At 46.4% G+C, this 22,162-nt stretch overlaps 1 protein-coding gene across 1 annotated transcript in view; it reads right to left on the minus strand.

The window, feature by feature from the left end:
* The window catches only part of LOC129551056 (voltage-dependent R-type calcium channel subunit alpha-1E), a 328,009-nt gene that overhangs the window by 298,564 nt on the left and 7,283 nt on the right, over positions 1–22,162 (minus strand). The window contains 2 exon segments of the mRNA XM_088844921.1: positions 1,318–1,457; positions 2,258–2,363. Of these exon segments, the coding sequence (XP_088701047.1) occupies positions 1,318–1,457; positions 2,258–2,363 (246 nt within the window).

The raw sequence follows: 22,162 nt of genomic DNA on the forward strand, positions 1-22,162 counted from the left end.
AATGCAGTAGTAGCACTTTCTTTTAGAAAAATGACCTTCAGAAGATCCTTTTGTAAGACAACAGATGTTTTTAAAAATAAAGAGTCATCTCTACTACTTATCTGTTCCCTATACTAAGGGGTTCAATGCTCGCTAGTTTCTATTTATACATTCTAGTCTATTACACCTTCAACTTTTCCCCTTTCACTTAATCATAGTTGACATGAAGGCTAAACCTATGACAGTTATGTCTGTTGCATAAGACAATGAAAAGATGCAAGTGTTTCTAAACTCTCACTCTTGTCAGATTTTACCTGCCCCAACTCCTCTGAAAAAAAAAGAAAAAGATCTTTGCTCCCCTCTGCCTTTGGTCAATAGTAACGGTAGCTCATCCCTCCCCGCTCCTCACTTTTCCACCCAGCTCTTAACTTGTCCTCACAGGTTTCAACTTCTGGGCAGCAGGTAAAGGAATTTCCATGCTACACCCTTTGCTGCCACACCCACGGAGGACCCAAGGACTGCCCCCTCACCTGCAGGTACCAAGAGCAGCCTGATACAGAGACACACGGGAAGCCACAAGAGCCTGAGGAGGCTTGCTCACCATCGCCAGTCCCAAGGCCCATCACATATGCTGACAACACACCGGACTGGCCCGAGTAGAGGGACACTATATTCATTTTCAAAAGCAGAATTATCAGATATTTAAACAAAAGTACTGCCATCACGTACACCACCTGTAATACACGTAGTGTTACTATGTCAATTTCCAAAGGGATGTGTTATCAAACATCTTCACATGATTCAGTTTTAACAGCTTCTCATATTATAAATATGCATAAATCTATAAATAAATAAATCTGTAAATCATTTTTAAAAAATCCTCTGTTGTCAAGACACAACTTCCAACCATCACTTCAGAGAATATACTTAAAATTGAGTCTTTCCCAACCTCCTAAAGAAAACTGCACCTGATAGCATCCTTTGGCCCATTATGGGGGTTTTCCTTCATGCCAGGGCAAGTTGCTTGCTTTAGTAAAGACTCATTTGGAAACGTGTGTTCAGCACTAGCCGAGCATAGAATGGGAAACCAGAAGCAGCAGCAGACCAACCTTGGGTCCACAGCCTCTGTCTAATGGCATACGCATCTCCAGATCACTTGCACTCCCCTGCAGCTGGCTCAGCCACGGCTCAGTACCACGGGAATCTTATCCTTGAACTTCTTCCTCCTCCTCTCCTCCATAGAACTGTCTCCCCCCGACTCCCAGGTTCCTTGCTCCAGCCACTTCATGACCCCACAGGCACCTCCACGTACAAAGAAGAGACGGGAAGAGGACTCACCCACTGAGGACCACGATGAAGTCCATGACATTCCAACCATTGCGGAGGTATGAGCCCTTATGGAAGATGAACCCCAGGGCCACGATTTTGATCCCAGCTTCAAAGCAAAAGATCCCAATGAAATATGGTTCTGTTTTCTCCTGTAGGATGAAGAACAGAGGTGTTGGTAAGAGGAGGACTGCTTCAACCAAGGCACTCCCTGCCTAGCTGCCCCTCTGCTCTGACTCTTCCTCTCTCCTACAGGACACCAGGATGCCTGTGCTGAGCCAGCCCCATGTACAGCTGGGAAGTGAGGGTGCTGCGGGACTCACAGAGTGCACACCCAGGACCAGCTGTCTTCCCAAGGAGAAGGCTGATGGTGCTGGCTTTGCCTTGAAGGGGCTGGCATTCCCACAGATGGTCATCACTTACAGTGGAAGCTTAAGGGTCCTTTCTCATCCATGGGGAATCAGACTGGAGCCACTTACCCATTTGTTTGGATTTTAAGCATTTTGTTTGTTCTCTTTAGGGGGTACTTTAGACATGTGGATAATTTCTTTACAGAGAATATGGACAAATATTTAGGAAGTTCAGAACCATGAAGGCACACGGGCTTTGAGCATCCTTCATCCTCACTCCTTTACTCTCCTTTTTTCTCTCATTCTCAAAGTCCCCCAGGAAGAAGAGAGAAGTAAGCGGACCCTGGGCCTTTCCTTTCTTCTTGTCTGGCTGTCATGCACTGTAGACACAGAACTTCCTGGGAGCAGGAATTTAAAAGGTCAGTCCTCTTTACGAATCCCAGTGGGACTTGTCACCAACCTGTTCCTCAGCAAAGAACAAATTCACAGATGTGCAGAGTAGGAAAAGAGAGAAGGGGGCCAGGTGATGAAGCAAAGGAGAAGGAAACCAGGGAAGAAGAGGAACACGGGGAAAGAAAGATGAGAAGGAGAGAGGCACCTACCAGTCTGCGGGACATTGGGGTCTTGTCATCCTCAGGAAGATGTTGCTCCAGGGCCAAGACGATGCAATTGGCAATGATGGTGGCCAAGATCATGTACTCAAACGGCGTGGGAAAGGAGGAGTTAAGAAACAGAATCACCAAAGAGAGAAGGACAGCCTCCAAGATGACTATGTACATCCATACACAAACTTTATCAGCCCACATCATGTCTGTGCAGTCAGCATGATTGACAGGAGCAGACAGGCAGGCAGAACAGTGGCTGGTCCTTAGCACATGGAACTAGAACCGTTTCTGATCAGACTCTGAAGACAAAGCATTTTCTCAAGGAAAGGAAGAATGCAGTCAGTAAATAATGTATTAGACATATGGTAGGCATTCCGGATTCTTAGTGAATTCAGTGACATATCCGGGAATTAACCAGGACCGAAAAAGGAAGTGGGACAAAGAGAGGAAGAAACAATGATGCTGTTGCAGGCTCCATGTTCTTCTCTGTCTTCAAACCACTGATGCTCCAGCAAGGATCCAGCTGCAGCTGTTTGTGGCTGTCTCTGGGAATAATACCTGGAGTGCCCTTCTCTTGAAGCTCTGCTCAACTGAACAGAAGGGCCCCTAGAAAAGGAGCCATTCTCTCTATGAGCTCCCTTTTATTTCAATATCCAGTTCAGGATAATACTTAATGGGTCCAGGAGAAACTAGCTTTGTCCCATCTTATTTTCTCCTAAGCTTCTACATCTAAAGGAAGCAGAGATACATATCATGAGCCTGCATCCAGGACACCGAAGTCGGGGCCTCTAGGAATCAAACTACAAACGAGAGGATAATGAATTCAGGTTTTGTTTTCTGTTGCATTTTTCTGAAGAGAGGTGAGTGGGCTCCCTGCGACTTTTTGAAAAACAGGACTGTGATTCCAGTGCCAGCATCCTGGCTCCCGCAGAAAGGTTGTGCTGTAAAACCAGGGGGAGGCGGGAGTGGGTAACTTCTAGAAAAAAAGGAGAGGGAATCACCAGCTGCAGAGTCGTCCTGCACACGGGACTTCATTCTATAACTACTGCTGTGACAAACAGGAGTGAGCTGCTGCTGCTGGTCTTGCTGAGCAACCTGTGATCTGGTAGCGTCTGGAATCCAGGCGGGAGCAACAGGTAGAAAGTGTGATGAAGTGGAGGGAGGGGAAGGGATCTTGTCTCTCCCTGCCCCCATTCAGGCTGGCTGTGCAGGATGTAGGGCCCAGAGCCCTCCCTAGGTGGCACAGGAGGAGGACAAACCATAAACACATCCCCTGATGCCTCACCATCCCCATCAGGTTATATGTGGCCGTGAACATCAATGGTCAAAGGGCACTCGCACATCCCTGACAGACAGAGGGGAGGGGGTCTGTGCAGGATGTAACGCGCCCGCCAGTTGCTCTGGTCCTGATGCTAGAATGGTAGGTTGCAGGGGGTGAGATGGCTGGCTTGCATCCGAGCCTCCGGAACTTTTCATTTTCATTTAGCAGCACCTCCTCCCTGCCCCCATCCATCCCTGAGTCACAGCCCCAGCAGCTGGCTGTCTTCCTTTCTCACACACCGAACTCACCCAGGACTCATATCCTCAGGACAGTTCTGCTGGCCTCTGCTGTCCTGCAGGGGAAAGCAGCCAGGTCTGAAAACGAGATGGGGCTCAGAGAACCTCAGAGCCAGTTTCCTGCCTCCACTCCCCACCATGCTCACTGAAACCCACTCAGTCAGAGGGGAGCCTCACCGCACCACATGGAAAGCCCCCCAGCCATCTCACCATTCCTTCTGCTTCAGTCTCTCTGGGTACCACGCTAGGCCCCTGAGAGCCAAACACTCTAGCAAATACACACAGAGATCTCATCTCACTTAACATGTCTACTTTCTTGTGACAAGTTCCCCCACACAGCTAGTCCACAGATAAACTGAATTCCCATAGTTTCATCTTCTGCACCATAATTTCACCCCAGAGTGCCCCAGACGTGAATTCATCCTGAGGTCAGGGCGCTCTACAAGGCCTAAAGGAACATCCCTCTCAAGGATGTGTGTATTTGACATTTTCAAAATCTTAAGCCAAAGGATCACTGCTCTGAATGAGCCCTTAGACATCACACTGCAGGCAGAGGGTTTGGGTTGGGAGGATGTGGAAACAGGGTCTTGCCAGAACCTATGAATTACCAAACTCTCACTTTTAGATTCTAGCCTCCTAGGCCTTGGGTGGTGCCATTTATTGAGCCCTCGTGAGTTCTTAGCCATCTAGATACCTAGCCAGTCACAGGAAATCTGACTTGTCAGCCTCTCTCCTGCTGTGAGCGTCCTGTATGGTGATGGCCACACCTTGCCGAGGAGGCTAGCCCTGTGTCTACAACAAGGTTGATCTGTCTGCACCCGGACATTCTGGGCTAGGTGAGCTTACTGGTCCGAGCAGGGAGCTCTGGCCTTGGGTTATCTGGCCGGGACACAGAGGTGTGAAGCAGGTGGGAGGAGCGGTGGCAGAGGGGGTCCAGAAGCCCAAGTGGACTAGGTGACAGAAAGAAGGGGAACAGGGAAATCTCAGGAGAGAACAGGAGCAAACACCCAATCCTACCCAGGCGCCAGCCACTCGCCCTTGTAGCTCTTCCCTTCAACCTCCCATCCGCTTCTCTTTCTGAACAAAGTACAAAGAATGGGCCCTTACATCTCAGTACTTTTGCTTCCTCCTGCAATGGCCTTTCTCTTCTTTTCTTGGTCATACATCAAGATCAAGGTGAAATATCACCTAGCCTGTAAAGTTTTCTCCCTGTGCCCCCCAGCTCTCCACAGGGTGCAATTTCATCACCACATTGATCTCCCCAAAGAAACTCTACCTGGAAAGCAGGGTCAGGGTTTGTTCACGTCTCCACTGGTGGGGCTCCGCAGAGCTCCAGGCACAGAGGAGAAGCTCACTCTGTGTTAAGCACAGGCTGAGTGAAAGGGAAGTGTCCCTGTCTGTGAGCTGCAACTCCACTGAAGAGCCATCCTAATGACCAGGCTGTAGTCACTCCCGCTGGCTTGGACCCCCACCTGGGAGCTGACTCAGGGGCACTGCTCCCGGTCTTTCCGAAACAGAACTTCAGGCCCTTAGCAAGGGCTCTGATGTACCTCCCAGGGGAAGAGCCCGGGCTGCAAGGAAGGGCCCTCAGGGCACAAGGATGCACCTCACAGGCTAGACAAAGTCGTGCTCAGAAAGGTCAAAGGCAACTCCGTATTGCCAAGACCTCAAAGAGCAACGCCCATCATGAAACAGAACAGGCTTTCCTGTCCTTTATCATCTCCCAGAGTTTGCTCAAACTCTTGTCCCTTGAGTCGATGATGCCATCCAACCAACTTATTCTCTGTCATTCCCTTCTCCTCCTGCCTTCAATCTTTCCCAGCATCAGAGTATTTTTCAATGAGTCGGCTCTTCACATCAGGTGGCCAAAGTATTGGAGATTCAGCATCAGTCCTTCCAATGAGTATTCAGGGTTGATTTCCTTTCAGATTGACTGGTTTGATCTCCTTGCTGTCAAAGGGACTTTCAAGAGTTTTCTCCAGCACCTCAGTTTGAAAGCATCAATTCTTCGGCACGCTCTATGGTCCAACTCTCACATCAGTATACAACTACTGGAAAAACCATAGCTTTGACTATACGGACCTTTGTCGGCTAAGTGATGTACACATATTAACTCTTCAAAAAAAGAAACCAGCATGCATAGAAGATCCCTTTAATGAAAAAAAGATTTTTTAAGAGCAAAGGAAAAAATCTGTCTTGTTAGAAGGATAATGAGCTTTCTTGGGGTCGTAGGATTTCTTCTTTGCTCCTTAATACATTGTGTTATAATGAGCATGTATTCATACACAGCTGTGAAATCAATTAAAGCTAGATTTATTCTGGAACAAACAAGTAAACAAACCAACATTAAAAACCCATACCAACCTGAGGGTCATGGAAATTATTAGCTCAAGATTTCTGAGAGGATCAAATATAGGAGAACAAAGAGACTGGACCAAATGAGGAAATGGCCATGGAAGTTCTTTGAAACCTGCAAAGCGGCCTCCTCTGCATCTGTCTCGCTGTCTGCTTGCTAGGGGCCTCATTTTATAAACTTTCTTGGCAAGCTCCCTGAACTCCCCTTCACTCCTTTCTCCCTGTGAGCCCGTTAATGAGGACCTGTGTCACTCCAACTCTCCCTTCCCCGTCTCACGGCTTCAAGACAATCATTAGGGAAATGATAAAAATAGGTTTCCTTATTGATTTATCTCCGTTACCCAATGCTCCTTCCTTCGAATGGTTGACTTGTTTCCTTAGCAACACAGCTAATTCAAGCAGCACAACTCGGCCTGCACACCTGCTATTTGTTCCTCTCCTTTCCTGAAGCCCAGAGACCGGGGCAGGGGACAGGAAGGGCTGCCCTCCCGGCGAGCTGCTGTCTACCACGGTGGTGCTGGCTCTGTTCTAGCCACAGAGCCCTGGGGGCTGGGCCTGGGAGCTGTCTTCCCTCTGCCCACCCAGCAGGGCTTCCCCATCAACGCCCCGCAGGGACTGATGTGCAGGTACAGGACTGAGCAGGACTTGGGGCCCACACAGCAAACCTGGGTGCCCCCAGGGAGACAAGCATCTCTATACCACCTGGGTGCTGATCCTAGGTCCCTTCTACTCTCAGCGGCCTCATCTCAGAGCTGTGAGGCTGGAACTCTGAGGAAACTAAATGGGCTCAGAGGGACCGAGGGTCCACCAGAGGCACAGGCAGGCAGATGAAATGCTGTGTTCTCATTCCAACCCCAGGGCTGGTGGAGAATGTGCTTTTGTGGGGGGCAGCCTGTGGGTGCCTAGGCCATTCCTGTAAACTCCCGGGGGAGTTCAGAATAGCATAGTCTCAGGATAGCAGGCTTCAGGACCCATCTTCATCCCTCACCCCAGCACCAAAACACGCTCCCTATGGGCAAGTCTGTCTCCTTTCCTCCTGTCCATCCTCAACTCCTATTTGAGGATGCCCAATTAGGAAGTCAGAAGACGGCCTGGGCATCATTAAGCACAATCTTCTCACAGCTGCACAGACACATTCTAACAAGTGGAATGTTGACTCAAAGACAGTCTTGGGGCAGGGGGTGCTGCCAAGTCTGTGATTGCTTCAATACCAAAGGGATAGTTTAAAAACGAATGATAGTGAAATCTAGCTATCCAAGACCTTCAGGCTGCCTTTTTAATATGAGAAGAATCAGAATCTCCCTCGTGACCTGGAAGGCGATGGAGAACATGTAGCTTGGCAATGGAAACCAGAGCCACGGTTCTCCACAAAAGTCACCCCAACACGGTACGCAAGTCAGGGAAAACCACTGCCACCCATTCCTCCAGAGCCAAACAAGGACAACGTGAGGATCAAAGTCTAAGATGACACGTGAATATACACACACTGCTATGTATATAATAGATGATCAACAAGGGCCTATTTTATATATAGCATAGCAAACTCTGCTCAATATTCTGTAATGACATATAATGGAAAAGAATCTGAAAAAGAGTATCTACATGTATATGCATGACTGAATCACTTTGTTGTACACCTGAAATGAACACAACATTGTACATCAACTATACTCCAATAGAAAATAAATATTTTTTAAAAGAAAACTTTGAAAACCGTAAGGGGCGACACACATGCACAGTCGTTTTTATTCTCCTACTAAATCCATCTTTAAGCATCAGCTGTGGCTTGAAGCTTTGGGGGAAGCATCTGTGAGTGGTCACGGCCACTGGGAGTGGGCTGGCTGGCTGGCTGCAGCCAGGGGCTGACATTGAAGAGACCCACAGCAATAAAGGATTGAAAAGAAAATTATGGTAATGGGGCTCCGGGAAGAGAGCAAAGACATTTGGCCCAGAACCTCCTGGGAATACGGAAAGCACATCCAAACAGCAGTCCCCAGAGGAGGATTTATGAAGCTGATGGCTCTGATGCAATCTTTCCCAGTGATTAGAAGGGACATTCATCACACCCAAGGCCAGGGCTAAGAACGGGAAGGGTTGAACCATCATAGAGGTCCAGCTCTGGCTCCTACAGACCCTGATGGTAATGCAGTGAGATAATGCTGGTGAGATCATATCCCCTGCCTGGGCCATGAAGAACGATACATCTGCCCTGGAGGAACCAGAAGTAGGGCAGAGATGGGACCTCACGCCTAAAACCCAGACATGGACAGGGCCACCAGCACCGTCTCCACAGACACTGTCTGCACCCCTCCCGAGGGGCCAGTATTTTCACAGCAATAGTTGTCTCCCAGCCTTTCCACACACACCGTGTGCACAGTTCTTCAGTGCCTCCCAGACTGAAAAGAAAATCCAAACCAGCCCTGGTAGGCCTGGGGCCAGCTCTCCTTCCTGGAAAGATGTTTCACCTTCTCTCCAGATCATGGGATGAAGTAGGAGTTACTGTGAGATAAAAAGATGATGAGTCAAGAGGGCTTTCTAACTCTCAGCAAGCCTTCGCAGCTCTGCCCGACCTAGGTTCAGAGGTAAATCATGGTCCAAGGGAGCCTCAGCCCAGAGGCTAACATGCTCCTGGATGGACTCCTCCTGGACTTCTTTGAACCTCCTTCTGTGGCTGACCCAGCAGGACAGAGCATCCAAAGAAGTCTCATTCAGAAAAGGAAATAAAGAGAGACATTGCATTCTTTGGGGTTCTGAGGGGATACTGATAAATTTTTCAATTTCCTGAAAGACAATGTTAAGCATCTGAATGTATCACCGTATGAACCGCTCTCGTATCTGGGGCAAGTCACGCCCCCTGCTCCACCCCCATCTCTTTGCTCAGTCCTTATTTTTAGGTTCTCAGTCTCTGTCCCAACCTTATCGATGGGGGGGATGACACACAGCCACTGAAGGGCAGGAGGGCTAAACCCCAGTGTTCGCTCTTGTGATAGAAGAATCAGCACACAATTCTGACTGCAATTCTGGAAATCCATCCTGGATTTGTCCTCCCCTTCCCATCCGAAACACACTGCTAACAAGCAGAAAAATGAGGTGGAAGGCTCTGCATACTTCACGTTGTCCCATTTCATTATCTCACTGCTTCCCTTACTGGAATTTTTCTCACCACCCAACTCGCCTTAAAAAAAAAAAAAAAATCAGATTGAAAAACCAAACCCCTCTTTTTTTAAAACAAAACAAAACAAAAATGTGTCATGTGACTTCCAGCCTTAACATCAGTTTTTTAACTTTGGTTTCCATGGTGGTGGGATGCAACCTACCATCACCATGACAACAGTTGCCTCTGTTCAAATTCACCATCTGACAGGCAGTCCTGAACACACCTCTCTCTCTCTCTGTCAAGAAGATAGAAATGCCATTACACCTACTCCTAAAGACTGAAATCCTAATGAATGAAAGACAAAGGAAGCAATGTTGAGAACATAGCAAAGAGGCAGAGAACCCCCCAAAAGGCTTTCTGTTTGCCCATACGGCCCACTGCTCTCTTAGGGGGGTCAATGGACTCAGTTACTCAAAACAAAAGATCCCTGGCACCAACCCTGCAATGCTGGCTATGTAGCTGCATTGAACTTTTCATTGCTTTTAGACCAAACAACTCCCAACTCACTCCCATGTCCCTGCCCTCTATATAAAATGATTGAAAGGAAGTTCACATCATTGCCAACGTGGTTAACCAGTGCTCAGTCTCAGCTGAGCCCCAGTTCCAAAAGGATGGGAAGTGGTGATTCTGTGAATCTCATCCAGCACCGGTTTCCCTCTCTCTCTTCTCTCACTAACAGACAGCTGGATAAGCCTTAGCAAATTCCCTTTTTGTGTGTCACGCTGAATTCTGGACTCAAAATGCTGTCATTCGACACAGAGTTTTGGTGGTCAGGAGACAAAAGACTGAATGCTACAGAAAAGGGAAGAAAGAAAGGGGAAATATTAAAAGCCTCTGGAAGGAAAACAAAACAGTGGTGGGAAAATTACCTGTTTCAGAAACCAGAATCTGTGTTTTGATGACACTCTGACTAATTCAAGCCCATCAAGCCTTTCTGGCAGCAACGTGTGTTTTAGGCAAAGAATGTGGGCTGCCATCCGCAACCACACCCAAGACTGTAGCCTACTCCACATCCCCACTTGCTCTGCAGGGCTCAGATGGTACTCTGAATGCAGAAAGAAAAGGAAAAGCCTTCTGTGAAAGAGTCCACAGATCACCTCTGGCAGAAGTTTTTGTTTTCCTCGAAAAACCCTGCTATTGCACCCCAACATCCAAAGACACCGATGAGCCTCCAAACCACATGAGAAAATGTTGACAGCACTAAGGATTCTCAGCTTATAAAAGGAAGACTGGAGAGAGGCATCATAGCTCTTATCAAATATCTGAAGGGCTAGCTTATCAGAGGGGATGCTGAAATTGTCTAAGTTCTTCCAAAGGGCAAGGCTGGGACCATTGGATGGAACGGCCACCCAAAGGCAGATCTGGGGCAATTCAGAGAAGTTCCACAAGCAAATGGACTATATTGCTAAGTAGTAAACTGTTTCATGAATAAATGTTTAAAAACCATCCTCCCTAAAGAGAGAAAAGCCCTGGTGGGTAGCAAGTATCAATTTCTGGAGTGCAAACCTGTCTCCATGGCAATCTCAAGCTACTAACTTGACACCCATGCACACGAAGTTGGGAAGAGATACACACAATTGAAACCCACAAGCTATGACTAGCCAGTTCCACACACCACTCACTGCAAGCTCCATGTCCCTAGCAGACCATTAAGGATACTAGAGATGCCTAAATTTGACAGCACTTGAGCTGGACAACCCTCCTACACACAACGAGTTAACAAATGGGAAGGAAAAAAGTCAATGAATCTTCAGTCACTTGCTCAAGGGCCTCCTGGGTGAGCAAGACTCACTCTGCCCCTTAGATTTGAGATGCTCCCCTAGTAGACCTGCCTTCTGGAAGTCTGAAGCATCACCCTTAGCACAGAAGGCTGGGGACCTGTGCAGCCAGATGTGTGCAAGAAGCTGCCACAGGTGAACCGTCTGCCAACACCATGAAACAGAAGAATCAATCCCCCCATTCTCTCAGGTTGAATTCCGGGAGGCCCCTCCGCTATATCACTGCGGCTATAAGACAACTGAGAAGAAGCAACCAAGACACGTGATTAAAAGCATATTTCAAAGAAACAAATCAGGTGAAGGCTCTCCTCTTCTAGATCATCAGTGGATCTCAGCCTGTAGACACAGCAGAATCATCTGGGAGGCTTTTAAAAATTAAAGATACAGGTATTGCATCTTTAGAAATTCTAATTTAATTCATTTCAGCTACTGTCTGGGCATCAGAATATCCAGAAGGATTCAGGCTGATTTTCATGTGCAGTCAGGGAGAAGAACACTGCCTTCCATGGTGAAGGCAGTGACAGCTAAAGGTGCCCTCAAGTCACGTGAGATAACAAATAAGGAAACTAGAATCCCAGGGATACCTCGGTAGGAAATGAAAAGTGCCTTAGAGTTCTGTTAGCTAATCCAGCACACTCATGTTATAGATGTAGATTCTGAAATCACAGAAGGAATAAGATTTTCCCAGAGCCAGGACTAGAAACCTCTCCAGATTCCTGAAAAGCTTAGGAACCTATTATCAGAGCAATCAAATAAAACTCCCTTGGCTTCCTGGCTTGAATGGAGCCTTCTAAAAGAAAGGGATCTTTTTATTGAGTTTACTTCTCCATCCCTACTTGACTGTTCTCAAGAGCATCTCTCTTAAGGTTAGGGTCTGGATGGTTTACTCTCTCAGGACCACTGAAGAGTCCAGAAAACACTGTGAGATAAGTACATGCTGGAGCATCCAATCTCCCATCTACTGAGATGTGATCCTTGTGCTGGGTAGAAGCTCATTGCCTCTTAACTACTACGATTTCATAACATTCTCAGGTGACACTTTGGGAGAAGGAAATGTTAGCCATTGTTCTGAACCACTGCCTCCCATTCTCATAATCCATTCTCATGGATTGCCTCCCAATCCCATCCATGGATTCAACTGGATCCGTGCTGGTTGGCTTCTCTTGAATTTTCCTTCTCTGGTCCATTCCTCCTTTTTCTTAATTAAGTCCTTTCTTATTAATCATGATCCCCTCCTCTGATGCCCCAACCTAGAGAAACAATAAAAATATATACCTGCTAACTAAAAACAGGAGGAAAACATCCCAGAAAGAGGGTGAAGGGATAGAAGGATGATGAGCAAAGACTGAAGAAAGCACAGAGGAGACGTGATAAGCAAAGCCCTGAACCAAGAGTCAGGAGTACCGGACTCCAGCCCGGCCCCCGTCACTTACTGAGAGACGAGCGGCAAGTCACTTAACCTCCCTGACCCTCAGCTTTCTCTCAGATAAATGAGGGTTTGATTCGAGTTTCTCTCAGGTCCCTGTAACTCTAACATCCTATTAGTCTGTGCTGCTAATAGATAACAGGAGGCAAAGGGAAGTGAGACAGAAAGGAGGAGCCTCCATTATTACAATGCAGAGAAGCCCCTCTGGAGAAGCTACTAACATCCAACAACAGCAACCAAAGCAGAGTCCTGGCACACCTAGGCATGCCTTTCAATGTCTACAGTGGAAACATTTCTAAACTTTCAATAACAGAAGCTCCGTGACAACTGGCTAGAAATACCTCCATGAAATAGTTAATGAAAAGTCAGAATCCTCAAAATGGTAGCCTGGGGGTGAATTTAAGGCTGCTTTTCTATAAACCTATCGGAAGCCTTTCCTACACTCTCTACCGGGATAGTAAAGTCTTTCCTGCAGCCCCTCTGTCCCCACAACCCCCATTTTCCTTAACTAGCCACAGCCAGAAGCATTCAGTAAAAGATGAAACTTCAGGAAAAAAAGTCATAAAAGTTGCTTCCTCCCACTATCACTCACACTATGGGTGCCCTGGAAAAGGGAGCGCTGAGAATAGACTTTTTAAGAGCTGGAAAACAGAAAATGGACTTTCTATGCTAATATTAAAAACAAAAGGAGAATTGGCATTTCCAAATCAAAAGTCCCTGCAGAGTGATGAAGAGAGTCTGATAATGGAGCTTTTGGTGAAGACAGGAGAGAAAAATAGCAAACAGCCCCAATTCCAATCGATGCTCACATTCCAATGACACAGGGCAAATTGTCACAGACCCATTTCCTGGTGATGGGGAAGAGATCTTTGCTCTTTTCCCATCTACTGATTCCTTACTCCTCCATTGGTTTAGCCTCATACCCAGCAGGTGCTACTGATGCAGGCAAGCAGTTCGGGGTCATCCTAAGAGGATGCTCTATTAGAGAAGAGTACTTGCTACTCTTCTGGTCTGATCCGAGGCAGTGTAGTACAGTGGAAAGAGAAGAGTCAATGGAGTTGGCCAGACCACATCTTTCTGTGACCCTTGGCTAATCATGTGTCAGAAGAGACAATAATATCTATTTCCCTCAAGACTGGGTAAAGTGATGGATGTCTCTAATGCACACTGTAGAGTGCTGGCCATACAATAAGTATTTATTAAAGGTTAGTTTCCTCTGAGGGGTTTCCCCAATGGCTCAGCTATAAAGAATCCACCTGCAATGCAGGAGACGTGGGTTCAATCCCCGGGTTGGGAAGATCCCCTGGAGAAGGAAATGACAACCCACTCTAGTATTCTTGCCTGGAAAATTCCATGGACAGAGGAGCCTGGTGGTCTACTATGGGGTCTCAAAGAGTCAGACATGATTTAGCAACTAAAACAATACAATACTTTCCTCTCAACATTGCCAGGGATGTAAACTGAGGCACGGAAAACTCTCCAGGCCCAGATCACGGTCCCCGGAGTGCTGGTAAATGATACAAAAATAAGTACATGAAAATAAAAAGAAATGAAGGTTAAGAGAAGAGAAAGAGATGATACACTTTACAACTGTGCAGGGCTGTTCTGAAGGCAGTCTCCCTCACGGTGGAAGTGTGGAGAGCTGTCGGACCGTTCTCATTTCCTAGAATCTATTCCTTCGCTTTGCTCCTCTGAGCCTGCCTACTGATGTTTGTGACATAAGTGAGCTCAGTCTTTCTGAGCCTGTACATTCAGGGGTGGGAATTTGTTGGTTACTCTCTAATCATCACCAGGGAAAGAGGTTACCCAGAGAAGACAGAACATCTTTATCCATAAAACTTTGGGGGAGGAAGGGCAGATGGCAACCTCAAAAATAAATAAATACATACATAACAATCTATGAGAAAGGAGAAGTAGGTTGCCAAAATGCCCAGATCCTCTGCATTTACATGGGCCCATATTCCGCAGAACTGCCCCCTCCTGATGTTACCACATCCGCCTACTTGCCCCACCTCCAGACAAGCCCACGCCCTTCAACTGCTCTCGTATCAACAGACCAGGGGAACACATGCATCCTTGTGCATCCATATGGCTCAGCAATCTCATAGATACAAACTCCCCTGCAAACACAATCCAACGTTAGCAGAAAGAAGAGGCAGTTCCTTTCACTTTTTTGAAGCCCACTCCCTAATTTCCTTTGAGCCTTCTGCCTGGCTTCCAGACACCCTACACCCTAGCTCCATTCACGTGCATGTACCCAGTTCCCGCAGGTACAATGCCCTATGGTATCCTGGCTAGATGACCTTCCCCAGGCTCATTAGGCAAATGGTCATTGGCTTCAAGCCATGCAGGTTCCCCCTCCCTGTCACATCCCTCTTGCCCTTTCAGAAGCTTCCTCCAGAGTTCATGGAATCCAATCCTGACTCCCTTTTCCGACAGAACAAAGATGGAGACCCTAAATACTCAGAAGCCCGAAAAAAGATGAGGAGGAGGCAGCTAGAAGAGCTAGAACCCCTGAGAAGAAAATCTGCCCAGAGGCCAAGCCAGGGCTCCAGGACAGACCCTTCCACATGCCACCAATCAGGCCACCTGAAACCTGCAACTACCATTTCTGTACAAAAACAAAACAGAGTGCCTTGGTCTAAGGCTGATGGTTTTGAGTATCTTATCTGCTTTCATCAAAAGTTTGCTAGGAAAATTCTGCAACGTTATTGCTCCTAAAGATATTTTCTCTGAGTTGTAAATCCAAACATGTCCTCAGAGACAATGTTGGTATAAAATTGGCACTAGAGATGCATGAAAAAAGGCAGGTTTGGATGTAGGTGTTTTTAAATGCAACATTAAAAATGTAAACCCAATAACTCTGAGAAGAAAAACAAAAAGGGCTGGTGGGCAGACCACCTCATTGAGGTGGTTGAGAGCACGGGCTCTGATCCAGGCCTCCAGCTCTTGTGTACTGTGTAATCTTGGGCAAACGAGTTAACCTCTCCATGTAATCCTCCCAACCGTGAAATGCAGTAAACAAGCATGCATATCTCTGTAGGACTGTCATGGGGAATGAATGCAGTAATCCATAGGATGCACTTAGCACAAGGATCTGGCACATAGTAAACACTCAATAAAATGTTAGTAGTAAAGTAGTACTGTTAGTCGTTCAGTCGTGTCCTTATCTTTGTTGTCTTCCTCCACGGGCTGCAGCCTGCCAGGGTTCTCTGGACATAGGATTCTCCAGGAAAGAATACTGGACTGGGTTGCCATTTCCTTCTCCAGAGGAACTTCCCGACCCAGAGATCAAACCTGGGTCTAATGCATTGCAGGCAGATTCTTTACAGTCTGAGCTACAGGCAAGTTCCTAATATCTAACATCTTTACAAAGGACTTTGCCACATATTAGGTGATGTTAGCCTTACAACAGTCTTGGAAGGGAGGCAAAGCAGGGCAGGTGACCTATACCTCACACCTGAAGATGCTGAGGCTCAGCGAGGTTACAAAACCAACATGAGGCCACATAAACATCTGGCAGTGCCCTGGTTAGACAGCCAACAAGTCAGTAGAAAGCAAATGGTATTGTTAGAAGGGGAAAATTGATCTGCAGAAATTCAATCGTGATTCATCTGAAATTAACCAGACACTAACAACTAAGATGTATTCATGGCTTACTATGTGCCAGACATTATTCTTACATTTTACATGTGTTATCTCATCTGATTGTCACAAAAATCCTATAAGATACACACTGTGGGTAAAATTTCTATTTCCATTTTATGGTTGAGGATTCTAAGCACAGCAAGGTCAAGTAAATCCCCAAGGCATACAACTAGAAGTGGTGAAGGTGGTATCAAGACTTGAATCTAAAGGTCATGTTTTTAACTGACACACTAACGCTTCCAAGCAGAGATTGGTAAATCCTAACCTCTAAGGTGAAGCTTTCTTCAACTGGGCATTGGACTAGCTGATGTCTAACATCACTTCAACTCCTGTGATTCTAGACTTCAAAACTTCTACTGTCTAGTAAAGAAATAAAATACTGTCTAAGTGAGTCTCTGAAAATAACACCCAATATGGACGTCGGAGAAAGCAAGATGTTATTTCCTAGCCTAATACAGGTATAGTGGTTTAGATGCTAAGTTGTGTGCGATTCTTTGTGACCCCATGGGCTGTAGACCGCCAGACTCCTCTGTCCATGGGATTTCCCCAGCAAGAATACTGGAGTGGGTTGCCATGTCCTTCTCCAGGGGACCTTCCTGACCCAGGGATTGAACCCAGAACTCCTGCATTACAGGCGGATTCTTTGCACAGGCATGAAATAGGTATAAAAGTGTGTATGGGTTTCAGCAAAGCCTATGACAAGGATATCTTGCCCAATATCCTTACAGATGAGATAGAGGGCTATCAGCTGGTTAAAGTTCAGAAAATGTGAGAAAAGCTTAACAGTCGATGAACACTGACCAATGTACTAGTGGTTAAGCAGAAGCAAGGGTCCCAATTCTAACCACATTTGCATCAATTACTTGAAAGAAAGGATAAAGCACATGTCCATCCTTATCTGCAGTTGACATAGCGCTCACATTAAGTGTGCTCACTGTCCTGAGAAGGGTCTAGAAACAATGTGTAATGGAAACCACCTAAGCTTTGGATTCAGACCACCAGGGTTCAGGTTCACTGGTGATGATGTTGGGCAACTGATTTAAGCTTCTTTAGCCTGTTTTCCCATATATAAAATGTGGATAATAACATGTATGGGGTCTGACGTTCATGGATGCTCAAAGAATGTTAGTTCCCTGTCCCCACTTGAAAAGGATCTCTACAGGATGGACTGCTGGACCAAAAGCAAGGAAATAAAATGAAATAAACACAGAGTCCTGAATTTACATTCAAAAATCAAATTCAATGAGAACAGCGTGAGGGAAAATTAACTCTGCCATCAATTCATAGCAAAAGATCTGAGGTTTTCAGATGACTACAACCTCAAATCATCAGAACTAGAATGCAGTTTCTTCACAAAAAGAAACCTTGAAAAAGTATTTTAATTTAAATAAACATGTTTACTGCCAATGTTAATAAGCACTGTTCTATGTCCTGGTAATTTAAAACTTAAAGATAATAAGCTCTCACTTATAGGGATTTAAAACCAATACTAAAACTATGGGGTAAGTACTACAATAAAGTAATAAACCACGTATGATGTGGGAGCCAGGAGGAAGGAGTTGGCCTTCCTCTGCTGAGAGAAATCAAAGAAGGCTTCCTGGAGGAAATGACCTCGAGTACAGTCTTAAAGCCGAGCAGTCAGGGGGAGAGAGACCGAGGGCATTCCAGGCATCGAGAGCAGCAAGTGCACAGCACAGAGGCCTGGGAAAGGACGGTCCCTTCAGGCAGCCCGCTGACACAGAGGGAGAGAAAGGCATCATGGCAGCTGAGGCCGGCTGGTGCCGTGTGCAGAGTGGCTCACCGAAGGCCTCTGCGCCAAGCTAGGGAGACCTCGTCCAGTCACCAAGCGAACGATGGACAGATCCCAGACAGCAGTTCAGAGTTTCTGACTCTATGCAGCCTTTCTGCCTCTGCTGTCCCATACTGTGGCCACTAGCCACATGTGGCTCTTGAAATGTGAATTAATTCTAATGAAATAAAACTTAACACTCAGTCACGACAGCCACATGTCAAGTGCTCAGAAGCCACATCTGGCTAGCAGCTACAGCATTAGACTGCACAGATAAAAACATAACCATCATCACAGAAAGTTCTAGCCAACAGCACCACTCGGTGCTGCAGTACCGTGTTCATAGTACAAGTGACCAAGAAGGAGATTTGGGTCTGTGTTGCGTTATAGAACAGAAAAGGAGCGAAAAATAACTAACAGGTGGAAATCGTAAGGAAGGGTATTTCAACTTGCTATCCTTTAAGTTTTCTAATAACGGGAGAGCACCCTGACACCGGAAGCCTGATGGTCATCTACGAGGGTGAAACAGCAAGAGTTTCTATATTACCCCAGTGCTTGCTGGTTAGAATGCACATGTTTCATCATGGCAGCGTGCTGATGCACTCACACCAACACAGATCTATAGTTCCTCCCTGTGGAGTTCCCATCATACTTGTATCTATAGGCTACGACAGCCCAGGATCCCAACATCTCAGAATGTGGGGATTTTCTAGCATAGTCAGCATTTTAAAATTGTGATCCATGGACCATCCCCCCACTCCCAAATGAAATGTAAGCAAAACTGTATTACATTTTGGAAATAAGGGGCCACAGGATCACTTAAAATGCAATAGGATTTGTGATTTCAAGATAGGAAGCAAGAAAACACTGTGCCAGAGGGATATAACTGTCCCCACACTCCAGGAACAATCTTCTAGATGTCATCAAGACAGTCATTCCAGTCAATCAAAAGTTCCAACTAAGTTCCAATCTCAGTTCCAACTCTAAAGTTCCATAGCCTTAAGCATCTAAAGACCATCACCCTGCAATGAACAGTTTCAAGCGAAACATCCTCTGATCTTAATCAAGCAGAGACGAGACAGGAGCATGACAGAGCACAGAACGGTCCAAGGTACAAACGTTAGGCGAGACAGTCAACGTGGGAAACGCGTCACCTGCCAACTTCCTGTGCTGCCCAAGTCGCTTCAGTCATGCCCGACTCTTCACTACACTATGGACTACAGCCCACCAGGGTCCTCTGTCCTTAGGATTATCCTGGCAAGAATACTGAAATGGGTTGCCATGCCCTCCTCCAGGGGATCCTCCCGACCCAGGGATCGAACCCACATCTCTCGGGTCTCCTGCATTGGCAGGCGGGTTCTTTACCACTAGTGTCACCTCTTGCTGAGGTGCTTATTAAAGACTCTCTTGGAAATTTTGGGGGTTCATTTTCAATGTAAGCCCACAGAACCAAGCACACCCAGTTAGATGCAATGCCAGCCTGTCAGCTGGAAAACTCGCCCAGTAAATCTAAAGCCTGCTGAGACAACAATCCATTTAAAAAATAATGACTTCGTTCTAACCACCATCTGACATGATGACAATTGTACGAGGATCTCTCTCTAGGTCCCACAGCATTGCTAGAGTAAAAAGGACTCATTTTTAGAACAATGCCAAAATTCCTCTGTTATCCAGTATAACTGGAGGGGAAGGTTTTAATTTAATGAAAAAAAAAAGTGATAAAGAGCCACTTTATATAATCAATATGGATTATAATTTGCAAAAGCTCCAAATACAATAAAGTACACACACCATTCAAATCATGTTGAACATAATGTAATGAATGCTTTGTCGATCATATTCCGAAAGCACCACAGCATTTTGTGGTACCTAGGGACCATCAGTACAAATCTCAATTGTTATTAAACCATAGATCTCTGGGTGCCAATTAACAAAGAGGTCTGTACAAGCCAATGCCGGATAACAACAGACACAGTGTACTTTTTGCACAGCCTGTGGTGAACGATAACAGAAACTAGAGCGACCCTGACCAACCTTCTGAATTAGGTAAAGCTACTTTTTACAACCTCCAACTTCCCATGTAATGACCTTCCAATCCCCTGCCAGCTATCCAGTGCCCTGACCACCTCCTACATCCTCTTCTCCCCCTACTCAGGCTACACCGGATCCTATAGGACCTGGTCAGTGCAAATAGGCACTTCAGTTATGCTTGTGTTTAATCAACTGTAACTGGTGAATTCGATCATTCAACAACAGATTACTGAATGCTCACTGAGTGCCAACATTGTGCTAGGTGCTGGAATTAACTGGGACATGTCCTTTGCCTGTTCTCAGAAGAGACTGCTCTCAATCGTAAGCCCAGAAAGAACCGACTAAGTTGATAATATCATATACTAGCTTACTATGTCCCTGCTGCCAAGATCATCTGCATTTTGGCAAAGAACGTCTCAAAGACTCATGACCTGAACCCAAAAGAACCCCTGTTAACAACAAGGCTTCAGGCTGTTAAGAGATTTTTGACGAGTGATTTGTAAGACTGCTGCTGCTGCTGCTGCTAAGTCACTTCAGTCGTGTCCGACTCTGTGTGACCCCATAGACGGAAGCCCACCAGGCTCCCCCGTCCCTGGGATTCTCCAGGCAAGAACACTGGAGTGGGTTGCCATTTCCTTCTCCTTTGTAAGACTAGTCTTCTCTAAAGGCATTTCCAGGCATAGCAGTTGTTCTCAAAGTATGGTTCCAAGGCCAGCAGCATCAGCGTTACCTGACAACTTGTGACAAATGCAAAATTTAGTTTCTGGAGGGAACTGGAAACTCCAGGACTGAGATCCAGTCATCTGTATTTTAACAAGCCCTTCAGGAAATTCTGAGACACAATGAAGTTTGAAGACCAATGGCAGAGATGAAAGTGACAGACTGCATACACATGCCTTCCACACAAAGAGGCTCAATGAGGAATGAGCCTTGATGCCGACAGAAATCACCTGCTGAAAAGAAACATCCCCGACGGAGCGGGAGTGAGACAGTTTCCAACAGCACACAGCTGGAAATGGCCAGGGCGTCAGCGACTGACTGCTGAAAATCCATTTCATGCTTCTTGACTCTGACTAGCCCCATGAGACAATGGTGTGGAAACTGACAAAGAGGCACAGAAAGTTTGAAACACTTCAAACCTAAGACTGAGCTAAAGGCTGGGAAAGATTTGAGAGCAGGAGTTTCCTCCTCTCGCTGGTTTGCAGAGGCTCTTCTCTGGGTCCCGGAGGCCACTAAGAGCCCCTTGTGTCTTGGCTACGGAAATGACACCTGAGTCTAATCACTGACAAACCTCACCAACCACAGCACTTCTCCCCTCTAACCTGTTACCTACTGTTTGGCCACACCTTTTTCATCTCCCCCAAATGGAGAGGAGGAAAAAAAAAAGTGACATCCCACCCCACTGCCACCGTCTGGCTTTATTGACACAAGCCTTCAGAAAGCCAATGCATACATCTGAGACAGGCTTTCCAAATTCTCCAGCGACTGGGGGAAACAGATGCAGCAAAAATGCAGCAGGAGCAAATGCAGCCAAAAAAAGCCTCAAAATTATGCAGAGTTGCAATAGCAATTCAAATCAACCACCCACAGGCAAAAAGACCACACTTGGCACAGGAGGGTCCCGCCCTGAAGCCACTCACTCGGCTGGACCACAGGAGCCTAGAGCTGGAGCCTAGCCTGGAGTTATATCCTCAACCCCTGCCCACCTGCCTCAGGGATGAACTGCTTTACGAATGCATCCATTGCAGGCCTTTAAAAAAAGTCCAAAAAGGCTGAGAGTGGAACTGTTCAGTCTAACAAACTTAGAAGTCAAAAAAATAAGAAGTCCCTAAGGGGTAAACTACTGCACTGCCAGGGACAGGGTCAAGGAGGGACTAGATACAGGCACTTTTAAAGTCATTTAGTGCTGTGCTCCTTAATCTGGCCCATTTCTGCCTCGTAAGGATATACCTTCTGGCTGTTCCTTGCTTTCCAGAGATGGGGACACAGGGGCTCATAAATAGGGTTGAGTCCGTAGCCAAATGTTGGTCAAAGATGTAGGGAATAGAAAATTCACTACACATTCTGTGTGTGTGTGTGCCTGTGTGTGTGTGTGTGTCTGTGTGTGTGTGTGTCTGTGTGTGTGTGTGTGTGTGTGCACATGCACGCACTCAGTCACTCA

Source organism: Moschus berezovskii, chromosome 17 (genome assembly GCF_049115385.1).
Source record: "Moschus berezovskii isolate FMDL1 chromosome 17, NW_MosBer_1.0, whole genome shotgun sequence".
Lineage (NCBI taxonomy): Eukaryota > Metazoa > Chordata > Mammalia > Artiodactyla > Moschidae > Moschus > Moschus berezovskii.